The following is a 16,968-nucleotide window of genomic DNA, read 5'->3' as shown; positions in this document are numbered from 1 at the left end:
AGAACAAATGAACTCTGCAGCTGCCTAGGGGTCAAATGATGTTGACAGCTGCACCACTGTCCCCCATGTGATAGAGCTGTCATGTTTTCCCACTGCCTCCAGTGAGAAAGCAGCCCTCCTCAGTTTTCCCACTCTCCCTCTCATTTAGAGAACAAACTACCTGATAGGGTGGAGAGCGGAACTGGGAAGCGTTGGAAGGTGGAACTAGAAGAGAGTTACAGCTCTCCTCCCTTTTTCTGCCCCCTCAGCAAGGCGGTATGGTATATTCTCAGTGCCCCATGATGGGAGGAATGCCATACCAGCTATACTGTTTTTCCATTATCAGTTAGCTGCACCCAGCTGAGATGTCTCTGCCCCCTCCTTTGAATCAGCTGGGGCAGTAGTAAGAACCTGATAGTGAATGAGTCTGCTGGCAGAATGACTTTTCCTGGGAAAAGACAGTATCTTCTCTGCAGTATTGATGCATAAAAGCCTTCTGCCATTGCAGAGGCACCAGGTTTTCTCACTGTAGCCCAGGGCCTTTGGAAGGGGTGATGGTGGAAAGAATAGGGGTGAGGAAGAACCCTTTCCAAGGGAAAGCAACTAACCCAAATGTGGCGAAGATCTGCAACACAAACGAAAGATATGCTCACCAATCTTCTGTTGGTTTTTGTTGGTTTTTTTTCCAGTGATGTTAACAAAATTAATGAGGCTATTGCTGACCAAGTAGCAATCTTTATCCAGCGCTTAACCACCTTTGTGTGTGGATTCCTACTGGGATTTGTCAGTGGCTGGAAATTGACCTTGGTTATCATTGCAGTCAGCCCATTGCTTGGGGTTGGAGCGGCTGTGTATGGCTTGGTAAGTGAATTGTTGGAGGTTCGTGTTGAGGTATGATGAGCGGGGAAGGTCATGCCATAAAGCTGGGAGGATTGGTGGAAGAGAAGGCTATTACACCCCTTTGAAGTCAAGAGAGGGAGATTATGGTCACAGCAGCAGTGGGGGTGGGAGAGCAGGGAGGTGGGCTTTGATCCCACTTTGCTTATTCTGATTCCCAGAATAATATACCCTGCTTCTAAGACAGGAGTGTAAGCATACCTTCTATTGGGTCCTGTGGATGGATATTATGGTTGCTGAGATCAGAACCTGGCCTACACCTTCTCTCTATTACTATGCATTTGGTTTAGATGGTTACTAGACGTGGGGCTTGATTTCTCTCTGCAGATTAGGAACTTTTAGAGATGGTCAAGTTTCGGAGCTGTAAAATAGTTGAAAACAACCACTCAAACTTACCTCAAGCTGTCCCTGCTCCTGGCAGCTGCTGCATCCTCTCTGTTGTTCCCGTTCTGCTCCTCCATCCACTCCCTACAAACTCCCTATCACTGTGCAGAGGAAGGACACCAACGAGGGAAACTGCAGGATCCTCTGCCCTCTCACCTCCTCTCCCACACCCAGGAGGGCTGGGCAGTTCCTGCTCCTCCTCTGCACTCTCTCACACTCCGCTCTTTGGTTGGGTTCAGCCCTTTGGCTATCTCACTTCTTCCACATCAGGCACAGTTTGCTATCATTTTGCTATGAAACATCTAATATAACTCTGACTAATTTCTTGTCTTCTTGCTCTCCTTTAGCACCTTGTGCTGGCTGCAAGTAGATGACACGAATAATGACTCAGTGTGAAGTGGGAGAGCAGAATCCTGGCAGGGAATGAAATAAACCCCCAAATGCCTCTTCCCTTCATTTGCAATTTCTTTCTGAGCTCAGTCCCCTTTATGTTTGTAATTTTCTCCCTTTCCATTCTTATTTCTCTGTCCCCATCTCTTTCCTTTCACATACCCACTGTTAAGTGTTTCCTCCTTATGAGCCTTTCCAGCCCAAGTCTTTGTTTTTTACCATAAAGAAAACAGACCCAAGGTCAATCTAGCCTGATTTCCTGTCTCCAAAAGTGGCTAATAGATGCCTGGGGTAGGGTATTTGAAGAGAGAAAGCAAATAATGGCACTTTACACTTCCTAGTGATATGTCATTCCCACGCCAATGTGTTATCTTTGTGTAGAATTGTACATGACTACATTTTCTTCCATTAATTTGAGCATTTTTTTGAGCCTAAGTAAGCTTTTGGCATCCAGTATGCTCTGGGCTGCTGTGTAGGGACCTGTTTGCTGTCAGCCCAAGAAACAAAGCACAGTGGTGGGCAACATCTGTTTCCATGCTCCCCCATCAGTACCGTTACCTCTTCTTCCTGAAGCTGGGCTCTGCCACAGTGGCTAAAGGGCTGCTCTTGCTGCTTAAGCTCCCCCTTCCTCCCTCCATGCACAAACCCTCAGTCTGCAGTCTGCTTAAGCCCAGTTAGCAGCAGTGAGAGAGGGAGGGAGGGAAAGCAGATGTTGTCAGCTGCTCTTTCTAGCTACCTGGAGAAGAGCTGTTGGCCAAGGGGATAACTGTTCTGCAAAACATATGCTACGGAGGTATATGCCCTAATACTAGAAAACAGAAGTCTTTGAGTGTGCAGCATGCTAGTAAAAACCTGCTCGGAGCAGAGGAGGTCACCTCACGCAGAGCAGACAGTGCAGTGTGACAGCCAGCACTGTTTACCGCTGCCCTTGTCTGCACCTACTGTTCAGGTGTAACCAGCACTTCTTATGCTTTTGTAGGCTGTGGCAAAACTAACAGGCCGAGAACTAAAGGCTTATGCAAAAGCTGGAGCTGTGGCTGATGAAGTGCTCTCATCTATCAGAACAGTGGCTGCTTTTGGTGGGGAGAAGAAAGAAGTTGAAAGGTTTGTTTGTTTGGACGAATTGTAAGGTCTCTGATTTCTTTTTCCCGTAGCAATGTAACGCTGTAATGCACTTCAGAGTCATGGCAATTAGTCTCTAAATTCTACAACAATGACCGTCTGTTAGCTTTGAGAATTATATGCATGTATGTTACAGAAATTTAGGTTTCAAATAACATCACATATGCAGAACCAGTTTCATAATTCAATCAGTGAAATAATACATCAGCAATACTATCTTCAAGTCATTCCCACTTGTACATACTGTCAAATTTTCCCCTAAACATTGTCTGATATATCACTTTTGCAGCACATCGGAAGACTGTGGGTACTTTCAAGCTAAGTAAGAGAACTAGTTCCAGCAAGACATAATGATTTGATGATGTTAAGCTGCAAATTTCTCTTAAATTCGTTTGAAACATAACATGGCTGTAGGATGTGCTCTGAAGCATTGGCCAAATTCTCAAATCCTGTGTCACTCTGCTAAAACCCCAAACCCCGTGGCAAGGTATCTGCAGTGAGTGTGGCTTTTCTTGTGCTTATTACACTAGAACATAAGAGGATTTCATGATCTGGGAGCACTGCTGGTTTCAGCAGTGGTCTCTCACTTTAGAGTGAGAGGTATCAACCTTATGTGGACCCTCTGTTAACTATAGCACAGCCAGTCATTGAAGATGCCTAGTTTTGTGGGTCTTTGCTCATTTTGAATTTTCTATCATCAAATTCATTTCATCCCCTTTTATTTTACTCTCTTTCTACAGATATGATAAGAATCTGGTGTTTGCTCAGCACTGGGGAATTCGAAAAGGAATAATAATGGGATTATTCACTGGTTACATGTGGCTTATAATTTTCCTGTGTTATGCATTAGCCTTTTGGTATGGCTCTAAACTTGTCCTGGAAGAAGAAGAGTATTCACCTGGCACTCTTCTGCAGGTACCCATTTTAGCGTGATGCAACTTTTCTGGACTGCTTCTTAAAACATTAATTCTGGAACACATATTTGTAGTGTTCTGGTATCTGGTGGCTCAGTGGTAGCAAACACTATATGTGTCTTTAAAAGATCATTACTCAATATATGTATGAAAGTCTATGACACAATTGGATAAGATTAAAAGAAATAAATCCATGTTTATTTTAAAGATTTGAAATGCTGCCTACTGCGATCAGAATAATGCTTTCATTTGAGAGCCTGCTACACAGTTGGCAGAGGCCTGAAACTAGCTTTCCCATTTTGTGAGTCAGCATGTGGCTTCTGGGATATTGGCTTCTCTGCAGAACTTACTTGGTGATGAAAAACCTTATTGTGATAAAGAAAAACCTGACCAAAGAAAGTTTTATCAAATCTAACCTCTCTCTCATGAACAGTTTCTGCTCCTTTGAATCCCCATTTTCCGTTGCTAATTGCCCACCCAGCTTTATAGATGACAAAGAATATGTAAACATATATGCTGATAAAAACACGCATGGCTGTGGCTCCTGCAGTGTATCGTACTAACCTGCATGGCACTCATGCATCCACTGCTGCACAGTAGATGTTTTAGACACTGATGACCTAAATGCAATAAATCCAACATCTACAGATGTTTTGGTTATTTGCTTTAAGCCAGGACTGCTCAAATGGCAGGCTCCAGCCCAGACCCAGAGTAAATTTTTCCTGAACCTTGCTAAGTCCTGGGTGTTCTGATGAGACATCTATTTCTGATTCTTCTCTGCCTGTTGCACAACATGAGAGCTCCCAACCACCAGCAGCATGCAGTGCAAAACTTCCTGTTAAATGGAGCTTGGTAAATTACTCTGAGAACATTGTAAAATTGAGTCACTCCATTCAAGGAGGATGTCCCTCACAGGAAATCATTTGCAACTGCTCCTGACACCAGTAGTTGATACAAGGTAGTGCTGTGAAAAAAAAAAAGTGAGCAATTTCCTTGCCTTGCACATGATAACTATAGTTCAGTGCTTCCAAATGACAAATGGCAAACAGTGGGGAGCTACCCTGTAGCTGAAAAATTGTAGCTGTCAATGGAAAGGCTCTCCCTTATGCTCCCCTTCCTCTCTCAGTTTCCAGTCATCTTTCTTTTACTTCATGTTTTCTACCATACACTCCTAGTCTGGTGGGGGAGGGGGGGGGGATTTGTAAAAATAAAACATTTCAATATGCTTTTCCTGGTCTCTGAAAAACTGTCCTGCACCAGCCATACTGCATTGAGATACACTAAGCATTGCCTTCCCTTCTTCTTCTATCAAATGTACAGAACCTGCTCCCTCATGTTCATGATGGATTCTGACATGCATATAACCTACTTGCTTTGGGACTCATTCACACAAGAAAATTAGTTTGTAGTAAAGCTGAGTATGAGCTTATGGCATGATCTATACATCACAGTGTAGATGTTTGCAGTGTATAGTATGTGTACAGTAGATTCTTCCACTTGAGCCATGGGGTTATTCTCGGTAAACGTCACTATGGTGCAAGGGAGAACTAAGTCCTGTGTACTTGTATTTCTTTCTCAACAGTAGTGTTTCCTTATACAGCTTGCACATTTATCCTGACTACTGTTTGTGTTGTATTCAAAAGGCTAGCTGAGTCCTTGACTGCTTCTTAGCAGAATTCTCAGGTATTGCCAAACTACAAAAGGATTACATACCAGTTCTCCTAATGCTCAGGGTGAATGTTCAAACTATCAGCCACAACAGAGCAAAAAATGGACAAAAAGCCTAGACCAAAGATATTATCCAAACCTTTAAAATCTGCTCTGCCAAACCACCTCTGTAACTGAAAAACTAAGGAGGAATAAAGCAGAGTAAATTCTAGGAAAAAAGTGTTCATTCTGACAAGCACACCCTGGTATAGTAGCACTGAGAAGAATAAGCTATACTTAGAATACAATGCAGCTCACTCCTTGTTGTAAAGACAGACAATTAATGCATTTGCGTGTGTGTGGTATATAAGTGACACCTCAGTAGATTTACCACAGTAAATATCCGGGTGCACACGTTTTTAGACCAGGGCAAATATGAGATAAGTTGATTTACTTCAGCCTGGAAGCAAAGTTGTGAAAGACAGTGAAAATCCCTTCTAAGATGCATTTGTTTGCTTTCTTGTGGGCTAATTATGCTCATATAGTGAATCACTGCAGCTCAGCTGATGCACAAGAAGTCATTAAGCCACTGTAGTTTGATTTGCCTAAGCTCTAAACTGTAATAAAAAAGTGACATCATATTTTGTTAATTTCTTTTTCCACTTCTTCAGGTTTTCTTTGGTGTTTTAGTAGGAGCTTTAAATCTTGGCCAGGCATCTCCCTGTCTGGAAGCCTTTGCCACTGGCCGTGGGGCTGCAGCAAACATTTTTGAGACAATAGATAAAGTAAGTAATGAATTTCTCAGCTGTGTCACTTTGTAGTGGAAAAATAATTAAGTAAGCCGCAAGCAGTAGTAGTTTTATCTACTGTGTAAACGAGGAAAAATGAGTGCAATTAAAGAAAAATGGACTGTGCAATAGAAAGGTCTAGTGGCATGCACGTGGGCTCAGAGAGGGTGTTGAACAGATTTCTTAAGTGGTCTGTTTCTGAATAATGAAGTTTTACCTCAGCTACTGCTGTTTCTTACTCCCATTTCTCCTTACATATAATTACTGATCAGTGCTGACCCACAGAAAGTGTACAGGCAGGCAGTAATAGTCACCTTGCAGCCAAACTTGCGGCAAACATCTAGCTCCCAGCCTCCAGATGGGGCTCTACTGGCATTAGTGGCAAAGGTTGCCTCTGTCACCTGTTCCAGAGCTACCCCAAGTTAAAATGAGACCAAATGAGCCGTCACGCAACAGTCGTAAATGTTAATCACAATATTATCTAGACAGATAGATATTCGAAATAAGGTTGTATGAGAAAGCCTGAGAGCCACTGGCGTTTCTTGATGAGGATTCCTTTCTATATCTGTATAACTTTAGTGGTTGGCAAAATACTGCTGATTTCTTAGCAGTAGATAGTATCTCTGGCCATTGACAAGCTTTATTGTGCTAAAAGCTGTGTAAACACATTAAAATGCTGCTTGCCTTTTACAGAGCACGTAAGGGTGTATAAAGAAGGCTAGAGGGGCTGTGGTAATGCTAATGGACTGGACTTTTTAGTAACCCTTCAATGTTCTATAATAACAATAACACATATGCCTCATAAATGCACTTCATAAGCTAAAGCTCTAAGATAAACTGAAAAAGAGATGAATGAGGGAAGCGTTTTTTAGAGAAAAATTTAAAAAGCACAGAAGAGTTGCAACAGTAAGAATTAATCACAAAATTCAAGATAAGGCTGAGTCAGATAACCTTAGGGTAAAAAAAGCAAAATAAAGTGAGATTTCATCTGTCTAGAGAAAGGGTGACAAAATTAGATCCATCTGCTTGCCGCATTTGTAGATTTGTGATTAGACAGTAAAAGCACAGCTCTGCCCTGATGCAGATCTTTTTCTGGCACTAAACTTATAGCCATGCTGTGGTTCCCATTTGCAGGATCAGTAAAACTTTTCTTCATAGCTTAGTATCTGAATTTAAGTAAGATATATTCCTAAAGAGGAACCAATCTTTTAGCTGTTCTTAACATCTTAGAACATACACATTTCTCATATTAAAATTCCCTTCAACCTGTTAGGCTACACAAAAAAATCATGCACATTCCAATTATCAAATATTGGTGTTGCTATAGTTTTAACTCATTCTCTGTATGCCATGCTTCAAAAATCTATCCTTAGAAAATTTGATTTCTCTGGATTCCTCAAATTTCTCTTAGTTCTCTAATCATACCTAGCAGTCCGCAATACCCAAGGCCTGGCCAAAAGCATGTGAGACCCAAAGCATTTCATGGGAAAACTTCAAATCAGGATTCCAGCTCTTAGGACTGGGTGTGCAAGGATGGATGTTTTAAATGCAAAGTGGTGAAGTGTGCAGATTTTCAGCAATGAATTGGTTGTTCAGTGCTGTAGAAGAATGTTTTTATGAGTGAAGTAGTGCCATTTTATTCCTGAGGAGCTGGCTAAATTAACTTAGTCAAAATGCCTCAGTCAGCTATTCTGTTCCAGCAAAAACTAGCTGAGTGGTTGACTGTGGTAATTGGCAGTAAGCCTAAAATGAGAAGAGGGTGCATTCATCTTGCCCGTACTACCCACCGGTGACAACTCCCCCATTGCTGTGGCCTTCAATTTCATGTCCCTTGCCTGCTAGCCGTGGGGCAGAGCCTGCTTCTGGCTCAGTGCAGTCAAGTGCTGTTCAAACAGAAGTGCCATGGCTTTGTATGGTATTGGGAATATTTATGGACTGCGGGAGTGTTGGCTGTTTAACAGCAAATAAATAACACAGTAAATTCTATCCTAGAAACCTGCCATTGACTGCATGTCAGAAGATGGCTACAAGCTGGATAAAGTACGAGGTGAAATTGAATTTCATAATGTAACGTTCCATTATCCCTCCAGACCAGACGTAAAGGTAATTATTCATCATCCATCCTGTGAACACAATTACTGTAAACAATCAAAATATCCCGGTTCTGCCAGCAATTTCTAGATTTTCAGTAGAGTTTGTTTTCCAGAAGCCCAGACCCTCTGTTTAAAAGTAGACTAAACAATTCTTCTATTAAAGGGTTCTTCTACTTAGCATTTTGCTTATTTTTCCATTCTGACGCATCCATTGCCATACATACTCCTTGCTGCTGCACATAAACTCATAGTAATTTCAGAAAATTCACCCACATACAGCTTCTCTTACAATCAATTATGCACTTGTATCAACATGTGCTAGGATAGGACACAAAGTAATAAGCTGAATGGTGCAAGGAGATTTTGTAAAACTCTTCCATTATCCTGGGGATGTGCCATGTGACCCATTAAAATGCTAGAAAAGGTACAGGAGCATTGGCTGTATACCCCAGCCAATATTTCTCTACTACTGTCTTTGTACTGACAAATTCTCCTTGGAAAAGCAAATATTGGACAAGCAAATGAGTGTTATTGCTTCTAAAGACAGAAGCATGTGAAGTATCACATTTTTCTACATAATTTCACTGTTACATTCTTAATATTTATGCTTTAACAGGCATTCATAATACATGTACAGTATTCTTTAAAGGGGATTTATTGCCAAGTTCTCCAATGGTATTAACTTGACTAGTCCTTAATGATGAACAACAGGAACAAAGAAAGATCAAAATCTGTCTGCCTGTCATGGAAAACAGTGCTCTGCATTTAAAAACTCTTCAAACAATGTAAAAATATTTGGCTTTCTTTTTCCTCTTTCTTCATAATATTTTTCTGAATTTTGTAAAATTGCTTTGAATTTCCATTTTAAGATACAGAATATACCCACTTGCTTGTATGACTGTGAGAGAATTAGAATGGATAGATTCTGTTTCTTTTTTTTTTTCCTCACCAGATTTTGGATAACCTTAATGTGGTTATTAAAGCAGGAGAGACAACAGCTTTTGTTGGAGCTAGCGGAGCTGGAAAAAGTACAACAATACAGCTCATCCAGCGTTTCTATGACCCCAGTGATGGCATGGTGAGCATACCAGTCTAGAATGTGTTTCTCTAGCCTTAGGGACTTGAAAGAACAACGTAGTTTCTTCTCCAAGGTGGGAAGGAAGGCTCCTAACTTTATTTTATTTTATTATTTTTTTTAAATGAGCGAAATATCCTCTTGTGCATTTCAGGGGAATGCTGAACAGTCTTATCAAAATAATTACGTGAAAGAGAAAAACTGTTAGGAGAAAATAAAAATTCAGTGCTAAATCTGAGTAAAAACTATACCTATAGATAAAATAATTCAGGAGTGACAAATCATTTTCCATTCTGGAAAACACAGTATTGAACATTTTATCATTATCCCATAATATTGCTTTAGTATATGCAATTACCATTTAGTAATGGATTGGCTAAGAATATGAATTACATCTATTAACAGTCTCGTTCCATTTATGTGTTCCTAGTGGGCACAAATCACATACATAGTGACCTGTATTTGAACGTATAAAAGACAAGAACCAATTTATTGTAAACGTATAATCATAATTCTGATGATTTCTTTCCACCTGGTTTTATTTCTGAGGCCAAGCAAAAAGAGGTATTGGGAAATTAAATCAAAGACCACAACTCCTAGGCCCAAGAACTAGCATATACTACTGCCACTGCATTGCATTCTTTTATGTATGAAAGCCGGTTTTTACATTGGTCATGGAAACACAGCATTACAGGCCCTTCACTTCCATTGTGTCTTTCTTTGTCTCTGAACTGGAGGGGATAATGTCCCTGACTTTTTTCTGTTTTTTTGTCCATGTTTTTATTGGCTCCTGTAGATTACCCTGGATGGCCATGACATTCGTTCCCTTAATATCCAGTGGCTACGCTCACAGATTGGTATTGTTGAACAAGAGCCAGTGCTGTTTGCCACCACGATTGCAGAGAACATTCGCTATGGTCGGGATGAGGCTACCATGGAAGATATAATCAAAGCAGCCAAACAGGCCAATGCTTACAATTTCATCATGGACTTGCCGCAGGTATGCTGTGCCTTGTAAAATGTTTGGCAGAATTTGATGGAAAAATAGAGAATTCTTTTGTCACTCCCCCCATGCAGCCATTTGTGCTCAGGTGGAAGGGCAGAAGATTAATATAGACAGTAGGCAGCAACCTTTCCTTTGACTAGAGTTAATCAGGTCTTACTATGTCTAAGTTAAAAAAACCCCACAAAGCAAGAGGAATTAGTTCCTCAGGAATCATATACACAACATTCACTATCATGGTAATAATCATAGCATGATTTTAAAATATGTATTTTTCATGCTATGGAGATCTGTTTCTGCTCAGACCAAAAGCAATTTAGAGCCCAGACTCTCACTAGCCAGCATATGTTTTTGAGCAGTCTGTACTGATCCTCACAACCTCATCTCCTTGTACGAGCCCTGTAAGTTAGCTGGAGGTTCCCTCTTCCCTGGTTCCTTCCCTCATGATGACAGGGCTTTGATCAGTCCTATGGTATCCTCCTTACAAAGGCCATATTTGATAGTACTGGGCTATTTACTTTTCTAGAATGTTATTTTGCCAAGTAGCTTCTCAAAGGGACATGTTACAACAGTGAACCTGATTGACAGGATTCAAGTACCGTTAACTAATGTCAGTACGTACTTTTTATCCTCCATCTATGCATTTCCAGGCTTCCAGGAAACTATTCATAGAAAGACTGTGTAAAGGCCCCTGTTTATTTCCTGGAAATGGAGGAATAAACAATATTTGGCTCTAGGTGAATATAATTATCCTGGCTCTTGAGATGCTAGGCTGTATGTGTTTATTTAATTCTCTACCTGAACCTGATGCCACCAGAGTATGACGTCCATGAATCACAGACACAGTGTTCATGAGTCACAGGCCAGCAGAGAAGTCCAGCTCTGTGGAAAGTTGGCTGGTGAGTCATCTGATGGTGGACAGGTGTTTCCTCTCCATTTCTGCTTTTGCCGATATAGTCATTTTGAGCCAAACCAGAACATTTCACCTTATCAGTACATACTTTTGGCTTGGGGTTGGAACCCCAGTTCAGGCAAAATGATGTTGTTCATTATGAAGGAAGTTATTTCATCAGCTCTCCTTTGAATCTGATGCACTAACAATGTTTTTGTCTTTCAAAGACGGTAATTTTTTTAAGTCTACTCTCAGGACAAATCTGAGAGACATTTTACCAATGTCTTCACCAGAAGCTTAACAGACCCTTTTGTTATCTGTTTCATTTTCATTTTTTTCCTTCACACAGCAATTTGACACTCATGTTGGAGAGGGTGGAAGCCAGATGAGTGGAGGTCAAAAACAGAGGATAGCTATTGCTCGAGCTCTTGTGCGAAACCCGAAAATCCTGCTACTGGATATGGCTACGTCAGCACTTGATAATGAAAGTGAAGCTACTGTCCAAGAAGCACTTCATAAGGTTTGCTATAGCATAGAATAAATCAGACTTAAAAGGGCAGAAATTATTTTTAATGCACTCTACAGAGGGTGCTGCTGAATTGCAACAAAGCAGTGAGAAGCTTTTCTTAATAGCTGTTCCATATGCACAAGTAGAACCTTAGTATTATTGACAGAAGATAACTTTTTCTTACATTGGGACATTAACAGAAATCTATAGCTCACTTTGCTCAGAAACAGATGCTCATCTATGGGCTATGGATGGAGTTCAAGTCAAAGTCTGCTGAAACCACTAGAAAGACTCCTATTGATTTGACCAAACTTTAGATTTTTTCCAAGCATTTCTGTTTGCTGTCCTGGGAATGGTGCTGTTGTTGTTCCCTGTCAGGCTCGCCTTGGCCGCACAGCAATCTCGATAGCTCACCGCCTGTCAGCCATCAAAGCTGCCGATGTCATCATTGGGTTTGAGCAGGGAAGGGCTGTGGAGAGAGGAACTCATGAGGAACTCTTGAAGAGGAAAGGGGTTTATTTCATGTTGGTGACCTTGCAAAACAAAGGAGACACAGCACTTAATAGAGAAGCAATGGAAAGTAAGCATTTTGTTTTCTTTTATAAATTGACGTAAAATTCCACAGAATGCAGAATTTTTTTTTTTTTAATGAGGGCTAGTTGCTTCTTTTTTTTTCTTCCGCCTTTATGGATGAGTCTTAGCATTTATAGAAGTAATACATTAATAGCCCTGGCCAAAGTGGTTTTACTGCATGTGCACTGAATGACCTTCCTAATATAGATCTGCCTTGAAACATTAATCCTGACCTGCAATACCTGTCATTTTATAGCTCCATTTAGTGCTGACAGTCCAGTCCTGCTGCATTTGAAATGCAAGCAAATTACAGAATATGCTGAAACCACCCTATTTATTTTACTAGAGGCAGATTTGAATCAAAGCTTCTGGAAATGCAGGTCTAACAGAATGATCTGGTTTATTTTTGTGAAGCATCATACCTTGGATATGATTATCTTAAAAGAAGAGAGAAATTACAGTGCTAAAATAGGGAAACAGCCTTTAGCAGTCACACCCCAAGTGAGATGGTCCTTGGGTTAATATTCAGTTAACTTCATCATGTCAAATACAAATATAAAACTTGTGGTACGTGTAGGTTTAATAGCAAGGTTGTATTACATTCCTTGCCTTCTACAAAGTATTCCAGTTATGACTTGGAGACACTGCACTTTTTTGCAGAGCCACAGTGGGCTTAGGTTGTATTCAATTTTAGCACAAACTGAAGAGCTCTATATACCGTATTTTACAGCAGCAGAAAATAATGTGGTTGAGCCAAATCTTGAGAAAGTCCAGTCATTCAGCAGAGGAAGCTATCAGGCTAGTTTGCGGTGAGTCTTAAAAATTATTGTAAATCTCAATATGTTTCCAGATCTCCATACTTCATCCCACTATTCCAAAATCCCAATAGCGCTAATGAATCACTTCTCTGTATGTTGTGTAAAAGAGGATGGAAGGGCTGCAAGCATTTTACTAAGACAGAATTCACTTGGAAAGAAGTAGCTTGGGTAATACATTACTGATTGAAGGCCCATGGATAAATAGCAAGGCTTAATTTTACTCCCCTTTCTATCCATAGTACCTTCTTTCCAATTCTGGTCTACTCTGTTAATGTTCCATTTTTAATATTACTAGCATACAGCCGTATATTTGTATTACCTGATGCACTTTCAGTCCAGTCACTGGAAAAATGACTTGCTGTGCAATTACTTGAGAAATCAATGCAACGTACAGGGACATTTTCATTATGGCTTCTACCTGATGAAAGTTCAAACATTTTACAAGACAGACTGTCTTGCAGCTAGACACTTATTACTTCTTTCAGGCAAGCTCATGTCAGACATATGCAAGTGAATACATGTGTCCTACATTACAGGGTTATGTTTTGTCAGGGATAGAGGCGGATTGTTTCAGCATCCTGTTTTTCTGGACTGAATTACTTGACAGTCATAATGGTGAATTGACTCGGTGTCTTAACGGCTTATGCAAATATAGTAGGATACACCACAATTTTGCTTAACAAATAAACAGTGCAGGATGCATATAAGACAACGTCCGAGTGGCAGGGGTAGAATATGATTTTGAAAAGTATTTGTCCCTGTTGTGGGGTATTTTCTTCTCAAAAAGTTGAGAGAACCTAGAAGAAGAAAGAAAAAGTCCATGGGATTCCTGTGGTTTGCTTCAGTGAATCCTGGTTTAGTTGATATGAAAACTGCTTTGCAACTAAGTATTGTGTTACTGAGCTGTGAAGAACAGACCATTTCTGTCCTCTTTACAGAGCTTCACTTCGGCAGCGCTCCAGATCTCAGCTTTCTAATGTGGTCCCTGACCCTCCATTATCCATTGCAAGAGATCATGCACAGTCTATGTATCTTATGCCTTCTTATGAAGATGATGATGGACAAGCAAAAAAGGTCAGGTCCAATAGTTTGTGATTAAAATTTTGGCTGAACAGGTTATATTACTTGATAATGATTGATAACCTGTAGATATGTGCCTCTGTTATAGGACTTGTTGGCAGATACGTCTTCTTGGATTGATCCTTTTCTCTACTTAAACAAAACCACAGCTTCAGTTCTTATCCTCTGTGTAAACCCTAGGCTTGCATTTTGATGGCTGTTATGCTTATTGGTCCATATAAAATTTCTAGCAGAGCATGATCTGTTGGTAAATTGATATATGTTGTAGATTAAGTTTAAAAAGACTTATTCATAAAAGCTGAATTAACTGACAAAAAGCAAAATAGTCTGTGAAATGTAATAGCCACTCAGTGATACAAATGACACTGCTTCTTGTTCAATAAAGAGTAAATTCACTTCCGTCTCAAAATCATCTGGAGACTTGAGTAAAGAAAGACCCTCACTGCAACCTAACCCAGAGTCCTTTCACTGACAGTGTCCTTGTGCAATCAACTAGCATAGAAAATAAAGACAGCATACCTTAAAATTATGCAGAACGTGGGAATATACACAGTGGGTTTCCAAAGTGCTTGTGAAGCTCCCTGCACCAATTTTCATGGCTATGGTTGTTCGGTGCAGAGAGCAGCAGTTAGAAGTCACTGTTCTTGCTATTGCTAAGCCTACTCTGTGGATAAATAGAGGGCTTAAGTGCTGTCACTCTGGCACTAGCTCAGAAGGAAGAGAAAATACAGGATGCTTCCACCCATTCATTGTTGCACATTTCCGGCAGATAGGTCTTCACAGTGTCTGTTTTGTCTGGGCATTTCCAGCCATATGAACTGAGGGAGATGAGCAGGGCTCATCACACTGAGTGGTACAAAAAATCTGCACAAATCAAACTGCAGGGTAAGTTATAATTTGATGATGAATATTCTGCTCTTACTGGGAATAATTATGGGAATTCAGCATATAGTCTGAGGATGTTTCACAGAAGGGAGCCATAATGAGCATGTATAAAGCCTGAATCCAGCTATCACTCTGAGATCTCCCTTGTTTTAACTATATAGCATGCCTATTAATTTGCTGCAGAGTCTGATGAGTGTGTTCACCCACAATACTTTAAAATATTTAAGAAGATTCCATGAGTGACACAAAAAGCCACTTGTGAGGAAGAAGTTTAAGTTTTGGCACTGGATATTGCATCACACCTCATCTGGAGGCAGCAAAAAGGGAACAGCCTGAGTTTCAGTGGCAGAAAATCTTAATCTGGTCATAATTAACCTCTTAAGTTGGAATCAGTAGAGCTGCACAAGGCATGAATCTCTCTCTTTTTCTCCAGGGACAGTAAAGGTAACCCTCTTTACCTACCCATCTATGTAATCCTCTTGTGACTCCTTAGCCCTACAAAAGAGCTCCAGACAGCAGCCAAGACTCATCACTGCCCCTTCCCATACAAAGCTAGAGCAGCTGTTTGGACACTAGATGGCCATCTAACAGATTATGTTCATTATTTTATCTCACTGTCAAAGGGAGAATATCACTGGGGGAATACATCTGCTTCATAAATCCAACCTGTTTTTTTAGGAATCTGTTGTTGTGGAGGAAGATGTCAAGCCTGTACCATTTACCAGAATTTTGAAATACAATGCCTCTGAATGGCCATACATGGTGCTTGGATCTCTGGCAGCAGCTGTGAATGGAGCAGTCAGTCCACTCTATGCTTTGTTATTCAGTCAAATTCTTGGGGTATGTTATGCTAACATTTTAACGTGTATTTTAGCTCTGAAGCAGAGAGGAGTGAATGTATGATGCAGAACTTGACATGTTTTGGGCAAATCTTTAGATCTCATCAAGTAAATGGGGTTAGCCTTCTTGCCTATAAACAATTATTCAGCAGAGATATTTATATCACTATCATCACACCATCATTTGAGCTCTTTGAAGGGGTAGGCTTATTAGCATTTGTCATGTGTTCTTCATTATCTCTCTTGTTCTCTTTCCAGGAACTGTTGGGAGTGGGTTTCTATACTTGCATACAGTTTATTTTAGATGAGACAAGAGGTACCTCACGTACAGGTACAGTGGAGAGGGAGACACACAGAGGTCCTTCCCTATAGAATTTTATTCTACAGATTTGGCCAAGCCTTTGAGAAAGCTTTGGATCAGATCAAAAAAATATTTCATTTTTTGTTCATCATTGCATACCATGATGATACAGCCCAGGGAGAGGTAGATAATTGTAACAGCGTTCATAGCTGCCAGCAAAAAGTAGACTTGCATCAACAAGTTTGGGTTTGGAAGACAAGCAGGAAATAGGAATATGCTTTAAACCTTGGCATTCCCTAAAGGATGCATTATCATCAAAATCCACAGCCTCGCTTGAAACTTTTCAAGAGTTCAACCATGACTGTTTTTTCCTTCAAAAACTTGCCATAATAGAAAGAGGATGCTTCCCCTCTTGTAAAACAGCTTTTGGGGAAAACATTTGCCAACTTAGTGGGAAACTGGAGGGCTGCCTGAAGTAATTCAGTACTGCTCTAACTAATGCCTAGGAAAGTGTCCTACATTTTCAAGAATTAGGAGGATAGAGAAAACCCTGCTGTTGATGCTGTTTCTTATTGGGTAAAGTAATGACACATTCACTGGGAAGAAAATGGGAATGCCACTATTGTTTTGCTGTTTGGGTACCCACCTGAGATAGGATAAAACTTGTGTTGTGATTCCCACTGACTTTAGGTCATGGTAGGAACATATGCATGCAAAGAATATATGCCCTAAAGGGCAGACACTCTTCTAGAAACGGGAGGTCCGAAACCTTTCAGGCAG

General features: G+C 40.5%; 1 protein-coding gene across 1 annotated transcript in view; it reads left to right on the top strand.

Moving 5' to 3' along the window:
- Positions 1-16,968, top strand: part of ABCB11 (ATP-binding cassette, sub-family B (MDR/TAP), member 11) — a 42,790-nt gene that overhangs the window by 12,944 nt on the left and 12,878 nt on the right. Inside the window, exons 8-19 of the mRNA XM_009325414.1 lie at positions 669-840; positions 2,630-2,754; positions 3,513-3,687; positions 6,005-6,118; positions 8,114-8,224; positions 9,167-9,292; positions 10,086-10,289; positions 11,534-11,704; positions 12,071-12,272; positions 12,999-13,074; positions 14,022-14,157; positions 15,727-15,888. Coding sequence (XP_009323689.1) covers positions 669-840; positions 2,630-2,754; positions 3,513-3,687; positions 6,005-6,118; positions 8,114-8,224; positions 9,167-9,292; positions 10,086-10,289; positions 11,534-11,704; positions 12,071-12,272; positions 12,999-13,074; positions 14,022-14,157; positions 15,727-15,888 — 1,774 coding nt within the window. The remainder of the gene's footprint in view (positions 1-668; positions 841-2,629; positions 2,755-3,512; positions 3,688-6,004; positions 6,119-8,113; positions 8,225-9,166; positions 9,293-10,085; positions 10,290-11,533; positions 11,705-12,070; positions 12,273-12,998; positions 13,075-14,021; positions 14,158-15,726; positions 15,889-16,968) is intronic.

The sequence above is a fragment of the Pygoscelis adeliae genome, unplaced genomic scaffold (genome assembly GCF_000699105.1).
Source record: "Pygoscelis adeliae isolate BGI_AS28 unplaced genomic scaffold, ASM69910v1 Scaffold106, whole genome shotgun sequence".
Taxonomy (NCBI): domain Eukaryota; kingdom Metazoa; phylum Chordata; class Aves; order Sphenisciformes; family Spheniscidae; genus Pygoscelis; species Pygoscelis adeliae.
The sequence above is the reverse complement of the archived record's forward strand: the minus strand, read 5'-3'. Positions and strand labels throughout refer to the sequence as shown.